This window comes from Lactuca serriola, chromosome 1 (assembly GCF_051521515.1).
Source record: "Lactuca serriola cultivar US96UC23 chromosome 1, Lser_US96UC23_V15, whole genome shotgun sequence".
Lineage (NCBI taxonomy): Eukaryota > Viridiplantae > Streptophyta > Magnoliopsida > Asterales > Asteraceae > Lactuca > Lactuca serriola.
Genome location: NC_136408.1, coordinates 136,839,918 through 136,859,922, shown reverse-complemented (window position 1 = coordinate 136,859,922; position 20,005 = coordinate 136,839,918). Strand labels below are relative to the sequence as shown.

The following is a 20,005-nucleotide window of genomic DNA, read 5'->3' as shown; positions in this document are numbered from 1 at the left end:
GAGAATGGGAATATTGTTTCGTCAAAAATGACATGGCGGGATAAGATGATGGTACGGGTTTGGATGTCATAACATTTATACCCCCAATGGTTGGATGGATAACCCAAGAAAACACAGGGTGATGACCGTTTGTTTAACTTGTGTGTAGTAGTAGGAGAGGTGAGGGGATAGCAAAGACATCCAAAAGTGCGTAAATGAGAATATGTGGGTTGGAGATTGTATAGAAGGTGAGTAGGTGTGAGTTTATGTAAAAGATTACTCGGAAGAATGTTGAGAAGATAAGTGGCGTGTTGAAGAGCGTGTTGCCAAAACCGTAATGGTACCGTGGAGTGAGCAAGAAGAGTCCGCAACACATTATTTATTGAACGGATTTTTCTTTCCGCTTTTCCATTTTGCGGAGATGTGTGTGGACAAGAGAATCGAAATTGGATGCCATTTTGAGAACAAAACTGATGGAAGTTATGATTGTTATACTCGCGGCCATTATCACATTGTATTGTTTTGATTGTAAAGTGAAATTGGGTTTTGATGAGTGTGAAAAATTGAACGAAAGTGGAATAAACTTGAGATTTGTGTGCAAGTGGGTATGTCCACAAGAAATTAGTTTTGTCATCTAAGAATAAGAGATAATATTGATGACCACTAGAACTTAGCACAGGTGATGTCCACAAATCTGTGTGAATTATATCAAAAGGTAAATGTGTGATAGAATTTGAAGCATAAAAGGGAAATTTAGATTGTTTTCCAAACACACAGGAAGAACAAACAGGAGATAAAGTTTTAGAACTAGAACTAAATTTCAAAGTAGACTGTAAAGAAGATAAAATATCAGATCCCGGATGTCCGAGCCGATGGTGCCATAAATCCTTGGTTATTGCAGCAAAAGTTGAGGGTGTTGTAACTTGGGATGATGATTGAAGTGTGAAAGGATAAAGATCGCCAGAACTATTGCATCGAAGAAGTGGTGTCCACGTCTGGAAATCCTTCACATCAAAACCGAAAGGGTCAAATTCCACAGAAATATTATTGTCAGTGGTGAACCGATGAACAGATAAAAGATTTTTGATAATATGAGGAGCATGAAGAACATTTTTGAGAATTAATGGAGGGAAAGGGTAAGGCAAAGTTTGATGTCCGGTACCTTGGATTGGAATAGTGGAACCATTACCGACAGTTATATTCCGAAAAGGGCCATTATTTTGATAAGACGTGAAGTTACCTGAATTATTTGTTATGTGGGAAGTAGCTCCTGTGTCCACATACCAATTTGTGTCAGGTGGGTGGAGCGACATCGTTTGGAAAGCCTGCTCCAAATCAGTTGGCATGTAGCTGGAGTCGTAAGTTGCATGGGCCTGCTGGGGTCGGCTTCCAAGAAGACCAGGTCCATTAGATGGAGGTCTGGTGTTACCAAGTTGTTGTGTAGGATAAGGGCACGGTGGATAGGCCCATGGTGAGTAGTTTTGGAATGCCCAAGGAGGTGGTGTAAGCCATGGTTGATAGGAGCGTGTATTAGAACCGGAAGTATGTTGAGGTTGATGTGAACCGTTGTGGAAGCCTCATCCCATGTTGTTGCTCGATCTACCCCGACCACGACCTCCTCTGCCACGACCTCGTCCACGAAAAGAGGTAAAATCAGGTTGTTGTTGATTGAATCGGTTGTTGTTGTCATTGTTTCTGGGGTTCACAGGTGTTGTGGATGCTGTTAAACCGGTTGCGGTGGCGCTGATGTGAGGTGAAGGTGCAGCTGCAGCTGCTTGATGAGCTTTGCGAGATTCTTCCATGATTAGTTTTGATCGGACTGCATAAAAATCAGGAAGAGGGGTTGTTTGTTGTATGAGCATGGCAACACCTTCGTAGCTTTCATTAAGACCGGCAATTAGTTGTAAAACGAGCCTTTGATTGGACACCGGGTTTCCCACGTTGGCAAGCTGATCCGCCAACATCTTCATAGCTTGGCAGTAGGAGGAGAAGTTGGGATGATGATCAAGGCGGGTGGAAACGAACTTGCTGTCGAGATAGACAACCCTTGAACTTTGATTATCTTGAAAAATATTTTCGAGAGCTTGCCAAGCCTGTAAGGCAGTAGTTTGAGGTTTCAAGATGGTATGAAGAAGATCATTCGAGATTGTACTATAGATCCACTAAAGAACAATCGCGTCTAGACGAGACCAGATTTGAGATTCAGAGGTTACTGTGGCCTTTTCGGCCTCAGTGGCAGTTGAGGAAGAGGGGGCGGATGGTGGTGGCTTGACTTCAGGGTCGATGTGATTTTCAACTTGGAAAGCACGACAATGTATTTTGAACAACTCAACCCATGAAGTGTATTGACCGTTTTCCATTTCAAGAGTGAATGGAATGAAGTTTCTGATGTTTGTAACAGTGATGGCTGGGTGATTTTTGGGATCCATGGAGGAAGAAGATCAGATAGAAGAAAGAAAGAAGATCGGTGGCTGAGAAAAGGTTTTCAGAAGATTATACGCTCTGATACCATGTTAATATTCAATGCGTGCCTCTTTCATTAATAATACAAGTATATATACAGGCTGGGATACACTGGATATGAACGATATCTATACTAACTAATATCCCATAATACTAGGAAACATTATCTTGCTGTGTTGATACTATAATCTCGGCTAATATTTTGGTTCATTAAATTTTATAAGAAGTTCAGGACAAAAACAAATTAATATGAAATCGAAGTTAAACCCCACAACCCGTACTTGCAAAAAAATCCAAATCTATATTTCAGAATGTGCATCCATGGCTATAAATTTTCTTAAATCCATCTTCAAGGGTTGTGGTTTTGGAAGTCATCAAAACAAACATGTTTTTGATTGGTATGTTGACAAAAACATTATGTAATATCAAATCTTTGTAGCCCATATCCACGTAGCTAATTAGATGTTAAAACACCGATGTAAGACCTTGTTTTCTTATATTTATAGTAATAGAAAAGAAGGGTGTAGATGTTCTTTGATGTCTATTTCATAAAAAGAATTCCAAAAAAAAAATTATTTGAACATATTGTAACTTGTTAATGTTATGTACAGGTTTTAGGAATTAGAGGTTCAAATGTTTTCTATGTTGAGACTTGAGAGTATTGCAAGAGTGAAAAAGTTATTTGAGCTGTCATTTGGAGTTGTTTGACACATGTAGTTTATTGGAGCTGCTTCAAGTTTTTGGTGCAAGTTCTATTGTAATTTTAGGTTGCTTTTTCAGGTGCTCTGAATATTTCTTGGGGATTACTAGTGGTGTGGATATTATTACTTTAAAGTGGTGGTGCACTGAATGCAATTCAGAGTTTTCAAATAGGGTCGCTTTCATTGTTTTTCATTCTCCAGTTGCTTTAAGTGGTTTATTGTCTCCAATAACTAGCTTTGGCTAATTGCTGCTGCGTTTTGTACATCTCCTCCTTGTTCAACTGTTGCATTGCATCTACTCACATCATTTAATTAGTTTTGCTTCATTAGTTTTGGTTTTTGTGTTGTATTCAAATTAGGTTGGCTATTACTGTTTTCTATTTCAATCGTCTCTGTACCCTTCCAGTTTTAATTTTATTTCTTCGCCTTTCTAAATATATAAATATTAAAAAAAAAACTATTATTCGTTTTTGAAATTTATCCCAACCAAATCTAGCTGTTTTAGGTCAAATGGTGGTAGCTGATGGCTGCTGTACATGACAGAGGTTAGGGGCATTAGGTTTATTCTAGGGATACAATCTGTGTTAGTTTCCATGGCTAATTAATTCAATGGGAAAGAGGAAGTTTCATGTTTCATCAGGAGGTTTAACCTCAATGGGATGCTTCAGGGGAATTTGAAAGGTGTTATTAGTAGTATGAGTGGGCTTGTTCATGAGCTTCTATCAAGAATCGTGTCAGACTGATGTAGACTGTAGCTGATTTATAGAATCCTATAAAGGATTTGAGATTTTGAGCCCATACACGTTGGACACTGTTGATAAGCCAATGATTGAGACCAAAAATTCAGTTCAAATTATGATCAGGAAACAGCACACAATTTGAGAAGTGTTTAATTTGAACAACTATGCTTAAAAGAGTCGTTGGGAAATACCATACAATTTGAAATGTGTATACTTTTTTGCAATACAGGCTAGTTAGTATACACTTCTGGAAAAGTAGGATATAACTCCGAGTTACACAATTGAGTTGCAATTGCATTATGTTACCCATTTGCGGAATGCATTCATCTTCTATTCATGCCACATAGCCTTTTTTTCTCAATCCTTTTCATGTGAAGGATGACACCTTTAAGATTCCCCCTTACCCTACATGGAAAGGAAAAGTAAGAAAATTTTAAAAGTTATGTAAGTTTACAGGATATAATACAAAATGCTACGAAAACAGATAGTTACTTGAAAGTGTAAATATTATGTTGCATTTTCTTGATAGAACAGAATTAATGACTCCTAGTGATAAATCTCTTTCCAAACTCTTGAAGAAATTTATGCATTCTCAACATGTTGCTTGGTCCTATCCTGGGTAGACATCTATCAATAAGACTCCTTAAAATCAAGGAATATGCTTAACCAATTTCATATTCTTTTCCAAATTAATTGCAATAGTTTGTTATTAACATAGAATTTGCTCGAGAACAACATCTACTGAACATGATGAATCTATGAATTGGACTCAACTGCATATCAAGTACAGGAGTGGTGAGAATTTGATCCAAGATTTTGACCCCTTGTCTCTAGACATGGTATGAACAGAAAATGATTCAAAATTTTAATGTTGGCATTTTCAAGTGTTCATTGCAAGGTCATAATTTTAATGGTATGAACAGAAAATGATTCAAAACCAATGGAGTACTTTGATTCCTAATATTTGGTTGTGTAAGCCTTTGTTCAAGTGATGAGAGAAAGGGTTTGGGTGTCAAAAAGTATACCTCATGTGCCCCACCAATTATGCCAGGCTTCCTTGGGGATAAAGCTCTGAACCAACAATCTTCCTTTTTTGCTGAAAACAGATAAAAAGTGATATGTTAATCATTGTTCACAAACAACCTACTTGGACAAAGTAGTCGTTTTGGGTCCAGATATATTTATGTGATCCAACATATCGAAAGACTTAATCAATTGACTGTATTGATAAGCTCCCACACAGAGTAAAGAGAATAAGCAGGAAATTCACAACCAGAAACAAGTAACCAATAATGAATGATATATATAATAGGGGTTTCCCATTCTTTCAAGAGGAAGGGCCTCTCCAATAGTTTTTGCTACTACAATTTTCTTAGCTAACAATCTTCTAGAAAATGAAAAGCTGAAATACTCCTCAAGGTAGGGTAAAATAATGGATGCCAGCACTCCATACCAAACCAAACATAAAGATAGTGCTTCACCCATAAGGGAATTCTATTAAGACAAAACAGAAAAATAAAACTCTCTTAAGAGTGTAAGGACTGAACTTGATCCCAACTATTTTGATGGGCTTTCCTGGACCTCCTGCTGTAGACTAGACGAATCAATGCTTGGGTCTATTCATTTTATAAATTAAAAGTACAAATTTTATTTTATATATTTTATAAAATCAAAATCTTATCTTATAGGTCAATTAAATCAATAATAAATGAGTGGATCTGGGTCATATTATCTATTTGTTTAAAAGATTTAATAAATAAATGGGTCATTATCCATCTATTTAAAGGAAGTGGGTGATGCATCAGGTAGGTCATTATACATAAAACATGAGAATAAAATATATTTAACAAAAATCACATCTACCTTGATAGCAGGAGCCGTCTGGAACGAATTCACGATGATAGGGAGACAAGTGAATGCCATGTGAAAAAAACCGCCGGTTGTCTAGGATGTATTGTCCTGTAGTTGTTTGAAAAGGAGAGAGATCTCCACCAATTATATGATTCCATGACTTGTAATAACCCAACACATCTTCTTCTTCCTTCTTCTCTCCATCATCCTCATACACAAGACTCACCCCACACTCCTTTACAACTCGATAAGTCGGCAGTGTAACAGTAATAGTAATGTGGTCACCACCTTCCATCTCATTCATCCCAAACATCCAATGACTTAACAACACGCAACAGTCTCTAGATAAAATACCCCTGTCAAAGCAACGTTCGTATATCCACATGCGGTTCTTTGTTATATTACTAATTGTCATCATTGGCGTAAAAGGGAAACAATTCCACCACTCAACAGGAGGTTTTAATGTGTGCAGAGAGCAGAAGTTGAGTCCTTTAAGGAGGTTGTTCGGAGATGATGATGGGATGGTAAAAGATATTGATGGCCCCACACTTCTATGCCTAAACCAACTCGGCATCTCCTCCGCCTCATACATTGTGCTGAATATTCCAAATTCATAAAACATCATCTGCCAAATACAACCACCTTAATTAATCAACATAAGAAGCATATTATACATATTCACATAGAGACAAACAATTAACTAAAATAACCTGGGTTTCAGATTCCCAAGAATTAGCTACCAAGTGCCTTTCGTTAAGGAAGTCTAAATTACTCCAGCCCAAGCTACGTAATACCTTCTCCTCCACACCTACCATTGGTTGGATTTTCACAATGCCTTCAATTTCATATGACAAACCTGAATAAACCATCGAACTTCTTAACAAATCTAGTGGGGACATGTTTGGATCAAAAACGACTTTCCGTAAAACACGCTCATCAACAGGAAAGAGCAACTTGCTTAGTGTACGTGGAGGATGCTCAATTGACTTCAATTTTTTACAGTGTTTCATACTAAGCATCTCAAGCCTAGGAAGGGTTCTCACACAACTGGGCATGGAATCTATAGGATTGCCATCTAAATATAATTCCTTTAACACTGATAGGCAACTCATGTCCATGGCAAAGGATTTAGTGGACAAATTACTATTTGCAAGTGACAAACTTACTAAAGACCTCGGTAAATAATTTGCAAACAACTTCAAATCACTTGGTATAGCACCCACAAAGGCAGAGGAAGAGGTTCTTGTATTTATGTGAATGTTGTCAGCCTTGCACAATTCCAGTGAATCGCTACCCCTATTCTCGATTCGAGATCCACAAGGACTACAACCATCTAGCAACATTGTTTTAACATTCTTCAACATGCCTATGTTTCTTGGAAGTTTTTCAAGCTTCATGCAATAGCTTAGATCGATGAAGAAAAGTTCAATGCATTGCTCAATTGATTCACAAACCTCGAGCAAATCAATGCAGTTTCTAGCTACTAACCTCTCAAGTGCAGGAAGTTGGTCAAAATCACCAAGACTACGAAGTTTTTTACAAAAACTTAAATTTAGAATCTTCAATGACCCAAGTAACCTTTTATCTTTTAAGCACGATCCATCCAACTACAGAAATGGAAATAAGTTAGAAGAGTAGAGAATTCATCAACTCAAGATGGATGAATAAGAAATGAAGATAAGTTACCTTTTTCCCCTTCTCAAACTGATTATTATGACAACCGATAAATGATTCAATATTGCTATATGACATGTCAAGAGCAACAAGATTTTGCATAGGTAAGTCTAAAGGAATAGACTTTAAATGAAACCCATGCATACACAAGCCTCTTAATTCCTCTGGAAAGTTTGCATAAGACCCATTCATGTGCACATAATTGAGTTGTAGTAGCATCAAATTATCCATGTTACTCAATGCATTTGTTTTCAGCTCATATGATACGCCAAACTTTTCTTTCTCAAGCATGCGCATGTCAAGGGCAAGACCTAGAAGATTTCCCTTTCCCTAATAAGAAACATAATACAAATAAATAAATCAGTCAATAAAAAATATTTTGGACATACACACTACTAAAAGCATACATGGCCTCTTACCTTTTTTTGTTTCAGCACTCTGAATGACTCTTCATGACACCATAATAGACTTCTCTTCCATGGTTTATCAAGTGATTCTTGACGTACTTCAAACCTTCCCATCTCTTGAACCAACTGATGCATCTTCAACTCGTTTTTCCCTCCAATAGAAAGAAGGAATCGGTCGAGAAGATTTGGGATTCCAGATCCTATGTTTATATTACACGCCTTTAATATTGTTTCAGTAAGATCTCTATCTATTCCGACAAAAAAACAAGCAATATACTTAAACAAATCCTTATCATTTTTGGACGGAAAAGAGTTAAAGCTCATTCTCAAGACATTATTCACATGAGAATCTGTTTCTTTCTTTAGCCCTTCTATGCACCCTTCCCAATAAGTTACATCTCGATCATATAAAGATTTTCCCAATACTACAAGAGCCAATGGATGTCCTTGACAATACTTCACAAGCTTATATAACACACCTTCATAACCTGTCTTGGGATAGTTGGATTTGAATGCATGGAGACACAAAAGTTCCCATGATTCGGTCTCATTTAAGCCTTGAAGCAAGAGCTCTGTATGCTTTCGTTTAATGTCTGTTTTGAATAGTGCACACCTCTCTATCAAACGTCTTTCCTTTGTGGTTATAATTATTTTGCTTCCAGGATGAAAACCTTTGCTCCCAAGTAATGCATCCAACTGATCAAGAGTGGTGATATCATCAAGAACAAGAAACATCCTTTTACGAGCTACAACATTCTCTATCTTTGAGGTGTATATTGAAGCATCATGAACTTTAATTGAACTTGTTCTTGAAATGTCGCCGCACAGTTGTTCTTGTAAATCAAGCAACCCATTAAACTTTCCATCACATACCCTACTAATATCTTCAATACAACTGCTTTTGTGGAATTCATGTGAATATAGCACATAGACATGTTTGGCTAAAGATGTCTTCCCGATTCCACCCATACCCGAAATAGTGAGTATGTCTGCTGTGTATGAGGATGCATCTTTCAACCATGAAGTGATGAAGTTAATATAATATTCCATCCCAATAAGCTGCGATCGAACGCTCCTTAAGGATACATGTAATCTATGGTGGATGTCCTTCACAATTTCTTCAATAAACTCTGTCTCTAGCCTGAAATCAGATTTTATGAGAACCACACAACTAACAAACCAGTTTTGGAGATTTAATTTGTCCAAAGATCCAAAATCAAAATTATATCATAGCTATTAATTTTAATCAAGTCCTTCACATTAAAACGATATTTTGTTTACAAGTCTAACTATACAAGCTAGTATCCTATGTGTAAGGTCATACTATAATAAAATAAAAGATGCCAATGTAATACCAGATTTTAGTAATGGGCAACCTAACTTCACTACGTTTACACAAGACCATAACTATCATTGTGGTGTGTTTGAAAAAAAAAGTGTCAGTTATAGGTAATCTTTTACTAACTGAAGGTAAGATAAGTTATTTATCATAAAGGACACTATGATTTGAAGGTGGCATGGTATAATTAATAGTAGATGCATAGCAAACCCTTCAAATCTTGCTTTATTAATGTACAACATAAAAAATAATTGAAATAGTTTGTCTAAATGAATTAACTTATGATGAAACACAAAATTCATACATAACAAATGTATGGAATTTACTAGAATAATGAATCCATTTATATGAACTGATTTATTAGATCACATAATTGAAAGCCTAGATAAAATTACGTGAATCTTATTTATATCCTAATAGATCAAAATATGTCTATTTAACGATGTTAAACAAACTTATTGAAATGCATTGGGAGAAAATGATACTAACATTGATGTGTTAATCAAACAAAATTGAAGGATTATGTAAATGTGCATAAGAAAGTGGTTACCTTCCTCTGACATCATTTCCTTTTAAATTAGCAACTTCTATAAGTGCTTTATTCCATCGGTCCATCTTTTGAGCTAATTGACTTCTTTTATCTGCATTTGTCTCCGCCTCCATCATCTGTCTATGCTTAGCCATTGCATCTCCAAAGCTACTTAGTTGCTTCCTAACATGTGTGGGCTCCACATGATAGAATATTGGGATAACAATATGGTTGGATGTCATACGCTGCTCAAGGATCAGCACCAATTCATCGAGACACCATGTTGAAGAAGCATAATTCTTGGACAAGACGATAACAGAAGCCCTGGATGCTTTGATCGCACTCTCTAATTCCGGTTTAAGATCTTCCCCAGTTTCAATCTCTTCATCATCCAAGAAGGTATTGATATTGGCATCAATGAGGGCCTCATGAAGGTGATCAGTGAAACTATGACGAGTGTCAACACCTCTAAAACTTAAAAATACGTCATATCTATGACCATTAGTTGATGAACTATGGCCACAAGTTGGTGAACTATGGCCATGAGTTGATGAAGAAGATGAAGATCCTTCTGGAAGTTCAGATAGAACAACCATTATGAGTAATGAGTTGATGACTCTTCACCCTTCCCACAATTTTGTTTATTTATTTAAAGTTTCTCCTTATATACCGGGTGTATCTTAGTAAGTTTGAAACTCCTCCACACGTTATCGGCTATGAAAGTTGGTTTCACCGGCTTCCCTACCTTATGTACCAATGTAGGGATCTAGTACATAATGCCTCTACATAAATACGGAACTATTAATATCTACTATATGCAACTTAAATCTCATCAAACAAATTGAAACTCAATGATAATAGTATCCTTGAATTCTTCGAAAATAAACTTTAAAGTGATTAGATTACAACACATATGAACTGTAAATGTGTAAATATGCCCCTTTTTTTTTCCCAAACATCAAGTTTCAAGTAGATTTGGAGCTATATAGTACGTAATGTGTGTTTTATCCCTTGATTTTGATTTGATTAACCCACATAAACTGCCCTACTTTTGTCTGAATAAAATTAAAATCCATTTGAAGTTCACTTAAACAAATCAACACCAAATACCATTCTGTAAACAACTACAAGATTCACTATTACCCCTCATAAGAGAAATTGCAATACATAGAGGAAATTTCAAGCTTGCACTGTATATCAACAAACAATTAAAAGATCTAAACAAAAAAGGAGTAAGTTTGTTGACATGGTTGTTTATAGACCCCCTAAATTAGCAACAAAAATCTTTTTAACGTTGAAATTCTCTATCACTGGATCTAGTATTAGCATACATCTAAAGGATTTCGACTTTCATTCATGGGCTTGATCCAAATGATATGCTTTTGAAACTAACAACCCATGATCTTTCTATGGTTTCAATTTCAACCTCTCCAGAATTAATTGAGCAACAGTAAATGAAATAGACAAAATTCAATATTCATCTGTTAAAAAAATAAAAAAGGATTATGATGTAATTTATGATTAATAAGATGACATTATCTACCAACATGTGAAGCTAAACTATAAGAATGTCCCTTCATACTTCATAGTTACCTACCGACAGGAAGACAAGCAGACTTGAAGCAGCGATGACAGAGAACGAACAACCAGTGATGAGTCTCGAGTCTAAGAAAGATGACGACTGAAAATTAGAGGTTTGTCTGCAGGGAAATGACGAACCAACGAGGAAGGAAGAGAGACAGCTAAAAACCGATGGTGTTCTCTTTTTATTATTTTCTGGAGATATGGAGAATTCCAAGAAATTAATGGTAAATTGGGGAAAATTCAAAGAAATTATATAACTCAACGTCAAAGACTTTAACAACGATAATATTTGGAAATTTTTGCAGGTTTTTGTCTCATTTTATGACTTTTGTTCCTTGGTCTTCGAAATTTGTATTTTATTTATTTATTTATTTATTTATTTTTATTTTTTGTGATTGTTGTCTTTGATAATGGGTTTCCAATTCAGCATAACTAAAATTTAAAAAAATAAATAAAAATTTACAAATCTTTTATGTTTGTAACCTAATTATTTTTTCTTTATTTTTTCTTTATATTATATATATTCATACAGAAAAATAAAAATTATGTACGAAAAAAGGTTTAACCAAACATCGTATAAATAAGTTTTTAATAGTATAAATACGTATTGTTACATATAAATCAAGGTTGTAAAAAACGTTCGACGTTAGCTTATCGGTGGATTGGGGTCAAGGGATTAATCGGTTAGGCGGAGATTAATCGGTTAGGCGGAGATTAATCGGGTACCATTAATTGCTAATTTGTTGAATTTTAAAAAATAAATATGACTAATATCATATCAAAGTTCATAAATACCACTAATATGATAACAAAATAGATTAGTATGATTAATACCAGAGTAATCATGGCTCAAATAATTTCCATTTAGATTAAACTTCTTCAAAATGTTAAAATTTCATCGTTTAATAATTTTTCACTCATTATGTATGCAGGGATTAATCGCTAGGCGCCTTGGTCGAGTAGCGCCTAGGGATTAATCGGAGATTAATCGGGACCTAGTTGGGATTTTTACAACAGCGATATAAATACATATTTGTTTTTAACAGCAGAAAATATAGAAGTACAAATATGTATTTTTATGTTTTTAGAATTATAACTATATTTTTTTTTCATATAAACCCCCTTCTAATTTATATTACTTCTAGCTAGTTAAAAATATATATATCTATACGTCTAAAAATCATATTAATATATCTAAAACATGTCACCTTTTTTATTTATATACTTATAGCTACGTAAAGATACATATTTATTCTAAAACATAGATTAATATTTCTAAAAAATGTCTTTATATTTTAAAAAAATGTAAAATACTTTTATACTCCAAAAAAACATATTTATATGATCTTTGGTTAAAAAAAATCCTCAATAAATACACTTTGGGCATTATCGAACAATAAACCGTCACATGTACAAACGAACAAAATTTAACAAACTTAAGGACTTTCATGTCAAAATCCCTTGTAGTTTTGCCTTACGCTATTGCTTCTTCAGAATTTCTTTATTATTTTGTTAGATAAAAATTATGTACAATGTCATTTGTAATCATGGTAAAACCATTTGTTCATAAACTGAAATCCAAAATCATATGAAACGTCCCAAAAATAAGATACAAAAATTTTATTTTTAATTTAATAAAACTATTATTCCAAAACATTGTCATACAAATCCAGATAAAAAAAATGTATCTATCATCATGACATATTAGAGTAAATAAAGAAAATGTGGAACAAGGCGGTGTGTGCCCTGCAATCATCCCGAGCCATTCCCTTTGAAACTAGAAATATCCGGAGCATAAACTGAAAACCATAAGCACAAAGCTCAGTAAGTTCCCCAAAATACCACATTACCATACATAATAAACACATAATACAGCCCGTCATCGGGCCCCGATCGGCATACAGATCGAGGCCCGCCCATTAAACATGAAAGATCTCTCTCCTTTTCAAACATAATAAACACATTAATATAGGATATGTGATGGAAAGTTTAATGAAAGATCTCTCTCCTTTTTATACATAATAAACATGTGACATCCCCATTTTCACGGCCAGAAAAGACCGATTTTGTTTATACTTTATAAAAATCAGAGTACATCTTTTAATAAAAGTGTTGCGGAATTTGTTCCCATAAAAAAACATGATAAATACGTTATCAAAGTATTTCCGAAGAAATGTATTTTTGTTCGTTTTAAAACAGTTGGTATGTCATCGTTAATACAGAAACATAAGCATAAACAGAACTTACATTTATTTACACTAGTGATCTACATCTCTTTAATCTCTCAAGGTAATGTAACTTCGTATCGACACATGTGATACAAATAAGCTTGAGTGGGTCAGGTTGGGAAACCTGGTGAGTACATAGGGTTTTCAACCCACAATAATATAATTATTATGTTTAAACATCAAAAAATCAACCCAATTACCCATCCTCATATCTTCCTTACTCTCAAGGGTCAACCCTAAGAGTCATCTATTCGTTCATTCTGAAGTCCCTTGCTTCCATGGTTATAAGACAGGCACTAAGTCCATAACTGCCAACGCACTAATTCCATAGCTGCCAAAGTTCATTCATCGGGTACTAAATTTATAGCTACCATTGTAGGTACTAAGTCCATAGCTACCAACGTTTATCTAAGAGGTACTAATTCCATAGCTACCAGGTACTAAGTCCATAGCTACCAAAACCTAACATGTACTAAGTCCATAACTACCCGTGTTTACCTAATAGGTACTAAGTCCATAGCTACCCTCGTTTGTCCAATAGGCACTAAGTCCATAGTTTTCGGTGTTATTTACTGGACACTAAATTTATAGCTTCCAATGTTTACTCACATCATCTTTTATCTCTCATCATTCATCTACCCATGTTATACCCAACATATTTGTAGATATAAAATAAGTATACAATTTAAATCATTTAAAACATGTATAAAAATCTTTTATCAGCATAGACAACAAGTATTTAGAAAATTTGCACACATAGCATGTAATTTATATTAAATACTTCATATCTATATGTAAGATGAAAGTAACTATGCACTCACTTACAAAGGTGGTGACTCTGCACTTGGTGTCACAACCAAGAAATTCGATTTCTTGTAAACATTTAACAATGATAACAAATGTGAACCAACAACGTGAAAGCACATATGATGCTTATTCAATAACAACAGAATTTCAATCAAACACTTCATACAAGCACTGCAAATAGTCAACAAATAATTGGAAATCCTAGAAATCCCGGTTTAAGTCCATTATGGGCTAGGATTTCCTTATTGGGCCTAATGGGCCAATAAGCTTCCAATTTGACTATTTTGGGCTTAGAACTCTTAAATGGGCTCTAATTGGACCCACTTTCATTTATTTTAATATTTTGGGCCATATTGGGCCTAGAATGAAGTAAAATCCTTTAATGGTCCTTATTAGACCATAACAAATCCAATCAACCTAAATAGGCCATAAAAATCATTTCTTGATTTATTTGGACCAAGCATTATCTAAAATATTTATGAATTGGGCTTAAGCATTTAAGGGCCCAATTCTTTCCTTTTTCCCCTTCCGTTCTCGGCCCAAGCCCAAAAAAAGGAAAGGTTGACTTATGCTTGCCACCTCATTTTTACATGGAGGTTTTCCATGCATATAACTCATATCTCCATGCACCATCTCATCGCTCACTCTCTCTTCTTTTCCTCTCTCTCCTTTGCTCTCGGTCGAATCCAAACACACACACACACACACACACACTTCACTCAAAATTCGCTCAAAGAAACTCTCTCTTTTCTTCACCAAATTTTCGAGATTAGGAAGCTTTTCAAGGAGATTACCCCACAAATTCATCATCTAAGGTAAGATCATGCATAAATCTATGATCTAACTCACTTCTTTTCATCAAAAATCACCTCTTAATCCATTCAAATTCATGATCTTGCATCTTAGAACCCACTAAGTTCGAGATCCATCCAAGGAACTTGCTAGGGCCGAAAATAGCAACAAACTCTTCTCTTTCTTCTTCAAATCAAAAACAACAAGCAAAGGTGAGTTTCATACCCCTTTCTTTTCAGTTTTTATGAGTTTTATGGGGGAGAATACAAGAAAATGTGTAGATCTATGTGTATATGTATTCTATGTGTGCTTTGATGCATGTATGTGTGTGATATCATGTGTTTTGTGATGAATATGTTATCAAAAAGGGTATAAACCCGAAATCTATGACATGAGAAAAGAAACAAACATAATATAAGCTATCTTACACTAAACAAGTCAAGAATAATAGCTTATAAGAACATGATGAACAAATTCTAACATGAAACCCATTTTTTTTGGGCTTAAATTGTCAAAAATACAAAACTATGGGTACAAATCAGCAAGTCACGGTTTCTTGAAGGTTGAAAGGGTCAAAACAATTTCTAAAAATATTTTTCTGAACATTAGGAATTTCAAGGGACTAAAAATGTAAATTTTTGGCCTAATGGGCTATTTATGGGCTTCACGGCCCAATAAGCCTCAAAATGCGAAAATGATAAGTTGAGGGGCTAAAAATGTAACTTTTTGTAAAACAGGGGGTAGTTAGCATAACAAAATGTTTATAGGGTCAAAAATACTTTTCACTATCAAAAAGGACCAAAAATGTAAACTTTTTAGATTTTGGGTCAAAACTATAAAAGTTGCGAAAAATGAGTTCCTAACCGAGAATCACTATTCTGGAGGTGCTGAAGCTGTCAACAAAGCAAATTTTGGGTTAAAATCATATTTTCAACAAATAAATAATACAAAAGTGTCAAGAAAAGGGTTTTAGGGACTAAAAATGAAATTCTTTTATATAAAAAGGACCAAAAGTGTTATTTTTATAAAAGAAGGGTAGTGAAAAGGGTCAAATTCCACTTTCAAACAAATTAATTCATTAATACAAAATTCAAGATCCACGGCTACCAACGAAACGAAAAACGAATACACTCTCAATAAGAAATATCGTTACAAAACGAATTGATTCAGTCTCGAATCAATAACAAAACAAAATCGTTAAACAAAAACATTTCAATAAACACGCGATAACTATGATGAGCTAACATACAAACTTTGGGTTTGGAAGTTTCAAATCATGCTTGTTGGGCCTTGCTAGCCCATTAACATGATCTTTGGGCCCACAGGGAACATGCTTACATGTTATTGGGCCTCGTATGACCCAATTCCATGTAAAAGGACTTTCAATAGCTCTAATGTGCTATTGGGCCCTAGTGGCCCATTTATACTGCCAGTGAAGTCGAGAAGTCAAATACGAGTTGGGCCAAGTGTCTTTCGCATTCCTGATAGCCTTGAATAACTTATGGAAATAAAGGGGCTTTGTACTCTCCTATCTCCTCGGTTGTTGGGCTTATGAGAAATCAAAGTAAGCAGATTCAGGGCAATAAACAAGAGTAATCATGGTGGGTGGATTAAGTGAGTAGTAACGATCGACGCCTTTAAGGATCATTCGTAATCTGTAGTTATAAACTAGTCATTTTCTTTAATGCGTGATTATAACAACTCACAAACCCTAATTAATCCAACGCCACCCGGGTAATCAAAATCATTCGACGTATCGATATAACAATAGACAAGTCATTGTATTTTATGTAATGGGAAAACACTGGGTTTTCCTGGGAAGTTCAACATTTTCACTTGCGTGATTTATACAAAAGCTCAACAATTATACATGTTTTGAAAATCAACAAGCATATATTCACGGATCTTCACACTTTTTATAAACAATGATCCTTTCAAAAAATATTGGATTTTCTGGGTTTTACAAATTACACCAAATCATTTTACCACAACATTACTTATGAACTCACCAACATTTCATATGTTGATGTTTTTTTTCAAAATAATTTGTATTCTCAGGTAACAGGTAAACCGAAGAATAAGTACCAAGAAATGTCATGATGTTTTGCTTAGATTATCTATCAGACAGTTTATGTTATGAAATTATAATGTCTAAAAGAATGTACTGGATGTAAAAAATATCAGTTGTAATATTTCAATGCATGGTGATGAATTATGTTATGATTCATGTATATTCATTGTGATGGTATTCAATTTAAGTCACAAGAGCCCTCAGACGTTTCCGTCGTCTGGTTCAGGGGTGTGACACTTGGGCAGCACTTCGTTATGTCAAAATAATTTCACTCGGACAAAACTTGCAAAGGGGCTTTAGCTAGGACCCGAGCCCTGTAGGGGCAGAACTTTGCCACTGAATCTTTCTAAGAAAGATTCGTGCAGCGCTTCAGCGCTCACCTTACTATACTAAAACTACAGAAAGAGAAGTCGAATCACGAGAGACCGAAATGCTCGGGGGATAAGAAGAGAAAGACTCTTGAATCAAGAGAATGATGCAAGAAATATGAGAGTCCAAGGCTCTTATTTATAATAATTGAATTTTCAAAAACTACCATCCATAATTACCTAATTGCCTTATAGTTATATAAACAACTAAACACTCCTTTATAATACTATTTTAAATACATTTAACGATATTTGTACTAAACTAATGTCGAAAGAACTCAACATTAGTCTTATAATGACTGCATCGTCGATACCTTTCTAATGATATATACATATGTGTATATATATATATATATATATATATATATATATATGTTTACGTATATATGATTTATACTTTATTTTAATACGTAAACATGTTATTATAATTTGTAACTTGTTCATACGAACTCTGTTTTTGACGTTCTTTATATCCACGCACAGATGGAGACGTACTCTACAGCTTTTGTTTAGACTTCGTCAGCTAATTTTGACTTTATTTTTAAAGTTTTATTTTTAACAGGTCAGGTCAGGAAAAGTCCGTTAAAAATTCATAACTTCTTCATCCGACGTCCGTTTTCGTCTATCTTTTTACCGTTGTGCTAATATTAATAAGATATTCAATTCTCATTTAGGTCGCGTTGGCCAAAAACCGCTCAAACTAAAATTCGAGTTTCGGGTCGTGCACTGCTATGCCGAATATTAGAAAATTCATAACTTCCTCATACGAAGTCAGATTTGGGCGTTCTTTTTATGGACGCTCTCGGTGTAACATATTATATGACTTTCGTTTAGATCACCAAGGCTAAAAAGTCCTCCATCGTAAATTCATTATTTACGTCTCCCGGTGTCGTGCCGGTTTTGCCGTAAAACTTCAACGGGCCATAACTTCTTCGTTATAACTCGGATTTCGGCTTTCTTTATCCGAGAAATAAACTTCACGATACTCCTCCTTGATGTGTACCAAAAATGAATCACCAAAAATCTTGCACGGAAAAACAATCACGAAAAAGCCACAAAAAATTTCCAATTTAAGTAAAATTTTGACTTTTTAGGTGAAAGTTGCAAGATTTTTCAAAATTCAGGTAGATATTGTCACTTTCTGAAACTTGCAGGGACCCGTTGCGCCAAAAACAGTCAAATATCCGAAACTCTAGCCCATTTGCGAAACCGGGCATAAAGCGTAAATTCGCACAAACTGCAAGGACCAAAACTGAAAATTCTGTAATTTCTCAGCTTTTATTGCCCATATGCGAAGTTGGGTATTGTTGGATAAGGTTTCTAAGTCGATAACTTATTTGGTATATACTTGACCCGACCCGGCATGGTCCATTTGGGTTGCATCTCATCCAAACTATTTATGGATAATTTTGTGAGAGTTATACACATATGTTTATTAATATATTATAAGTTATAATATATTAATATGAAGTCATGTTATTTAATTAGTTTTAGTCCTAAATTAATTATGAATTAATTTAAAGATTAAAAGGAAGACTAATTAGATTATGGGCTATTGGTTTTATATAGTGTGGGCTAATGCTCTTTTGTTAATGGGCTAGGCTTATATGGAAGTCCATGGATGATCCATGGAGCTTTTAACCCATGGATCCTTGGAAAGGAAAGGTCATGGGTTATTAGGGTTTCACCCTAATCATGTACGCTATATAAGCATGCTTATGGAGCATGAAATGGTGCCTAAGAAAAGCTAAGTGTAACTAGTGAACTAGTGTGTGTGAGCTTGTGTGTGGCCGAAATACACAAGTGTATATACTCTCTCAAAGTTTTCTAAGAGTTTGTGGTGTTTTTTGATTCCATTTGAGGCATTCACACTATTGGTGCTTGGCCCTCAAACTCCTCAAGAACCAAACTCATCAAAAAGGTATGTAATCTCTTCTAACTCTTTATGTTGAAATGTTCCCCATGACATGTTAGATAGGTTATAAACCTTGGAAATATTATTATCTTGCATGTATTTAGACAAACATATATCCAAGGTTTATTAGGGTTGCATGCACACTTAGGAAGTGTTAGATTGCTCAAAACCTAACAGGTATAAACTGTCATTTCGTGAAAAGATCAGGGGTGCAAAATGAAATTCTTTGTGTTCTTCCCCAAATCACCATATGCAGTAAAAGACTTCGCATTTTCATTCACATTTCTTCGCATCTTGTATCCATCTAAACAAATGCGAACTGTTAATCACCTTCGCATTTTAATCCAATTAATCAAATGCGAAATTAACTGAGAAACCCAGATGCGAACCCTTCTTTGAGTCACTCATATGCGAACTTAGTTTTGATTTCAAAATTGAACAAATCTCACTCTCAGATACGAACCCGATTTTGGTCTCTGTAACCAAATGCGAATCTTGAACATCAACCACAAAATTTTCCATTATTCGCATTTCATTCACCAAGACTTTACATTTCC

At 34.9% G+C, this 20,005-nt stretch overlaps 2 protein-coding genes and 1 pseudogene across 2 annotated transcripts; all 3 read right to left on the bottom strand.

Moving 5' to 3' along the window:
- Window positions 1-1,556: 1,556 nt before the first annotated feature.
- Window positions 1,557-2,408, bottom strand: LOC145061912 (uncharacterized). The gene is made up of 2 exons (XM_079009503.1): window positions 2,193-2,408; window positions 1,557-2,072 (listed from the first exon to the last, which is right to left on the bottom strand). Exons 1-2 carry the CDS (start codon window positions 2,406-2,408, stop codon window positions 1,557-1,559), a joined length of 732 nt encoding a protein of 243 aa, XP_078865629.1.
- Window positions 2,409-4,031: 1,623 nt separating this feature from the next.
- On the bottom strand, window positions 4,032-8,562 carry LOC145099037 (disease resistance-like protein DSC1). The gene is made up of 6 exons (XM_079036625.1): window positions 7,828-8,562; window positions 7,421-7,738; window positions 6,445-7,341; window positions 5,747-6,359; window positions 4,909-4,979; window positions 4,032-4,288 (listed from the first exon to the last, which is right to left on the bottom strand). Exons 1-6 carry the CDS (start codon window positions 8,548-8,550, stop codon window positions 4,271-4,273), a joined length of 2,640 nt encoding a protein of 879 aa, XP_078892751.1. The 5' UTR covers window positions 8,551-8,562; the 3' UTR covers window positions 4,032-4,270.
- Window positions 8,563-9,700: 1,138 nt separating this feature from the next.
- LOC145061904 (toll/interleukin-1 receptor-like protein pseudogene) lies at window positions 9,701-10,279 on the bottom strand (annotated as a pseudogene).
- Window positions 10,280-20,005: the final 9,726 nt, after the last annotated feature.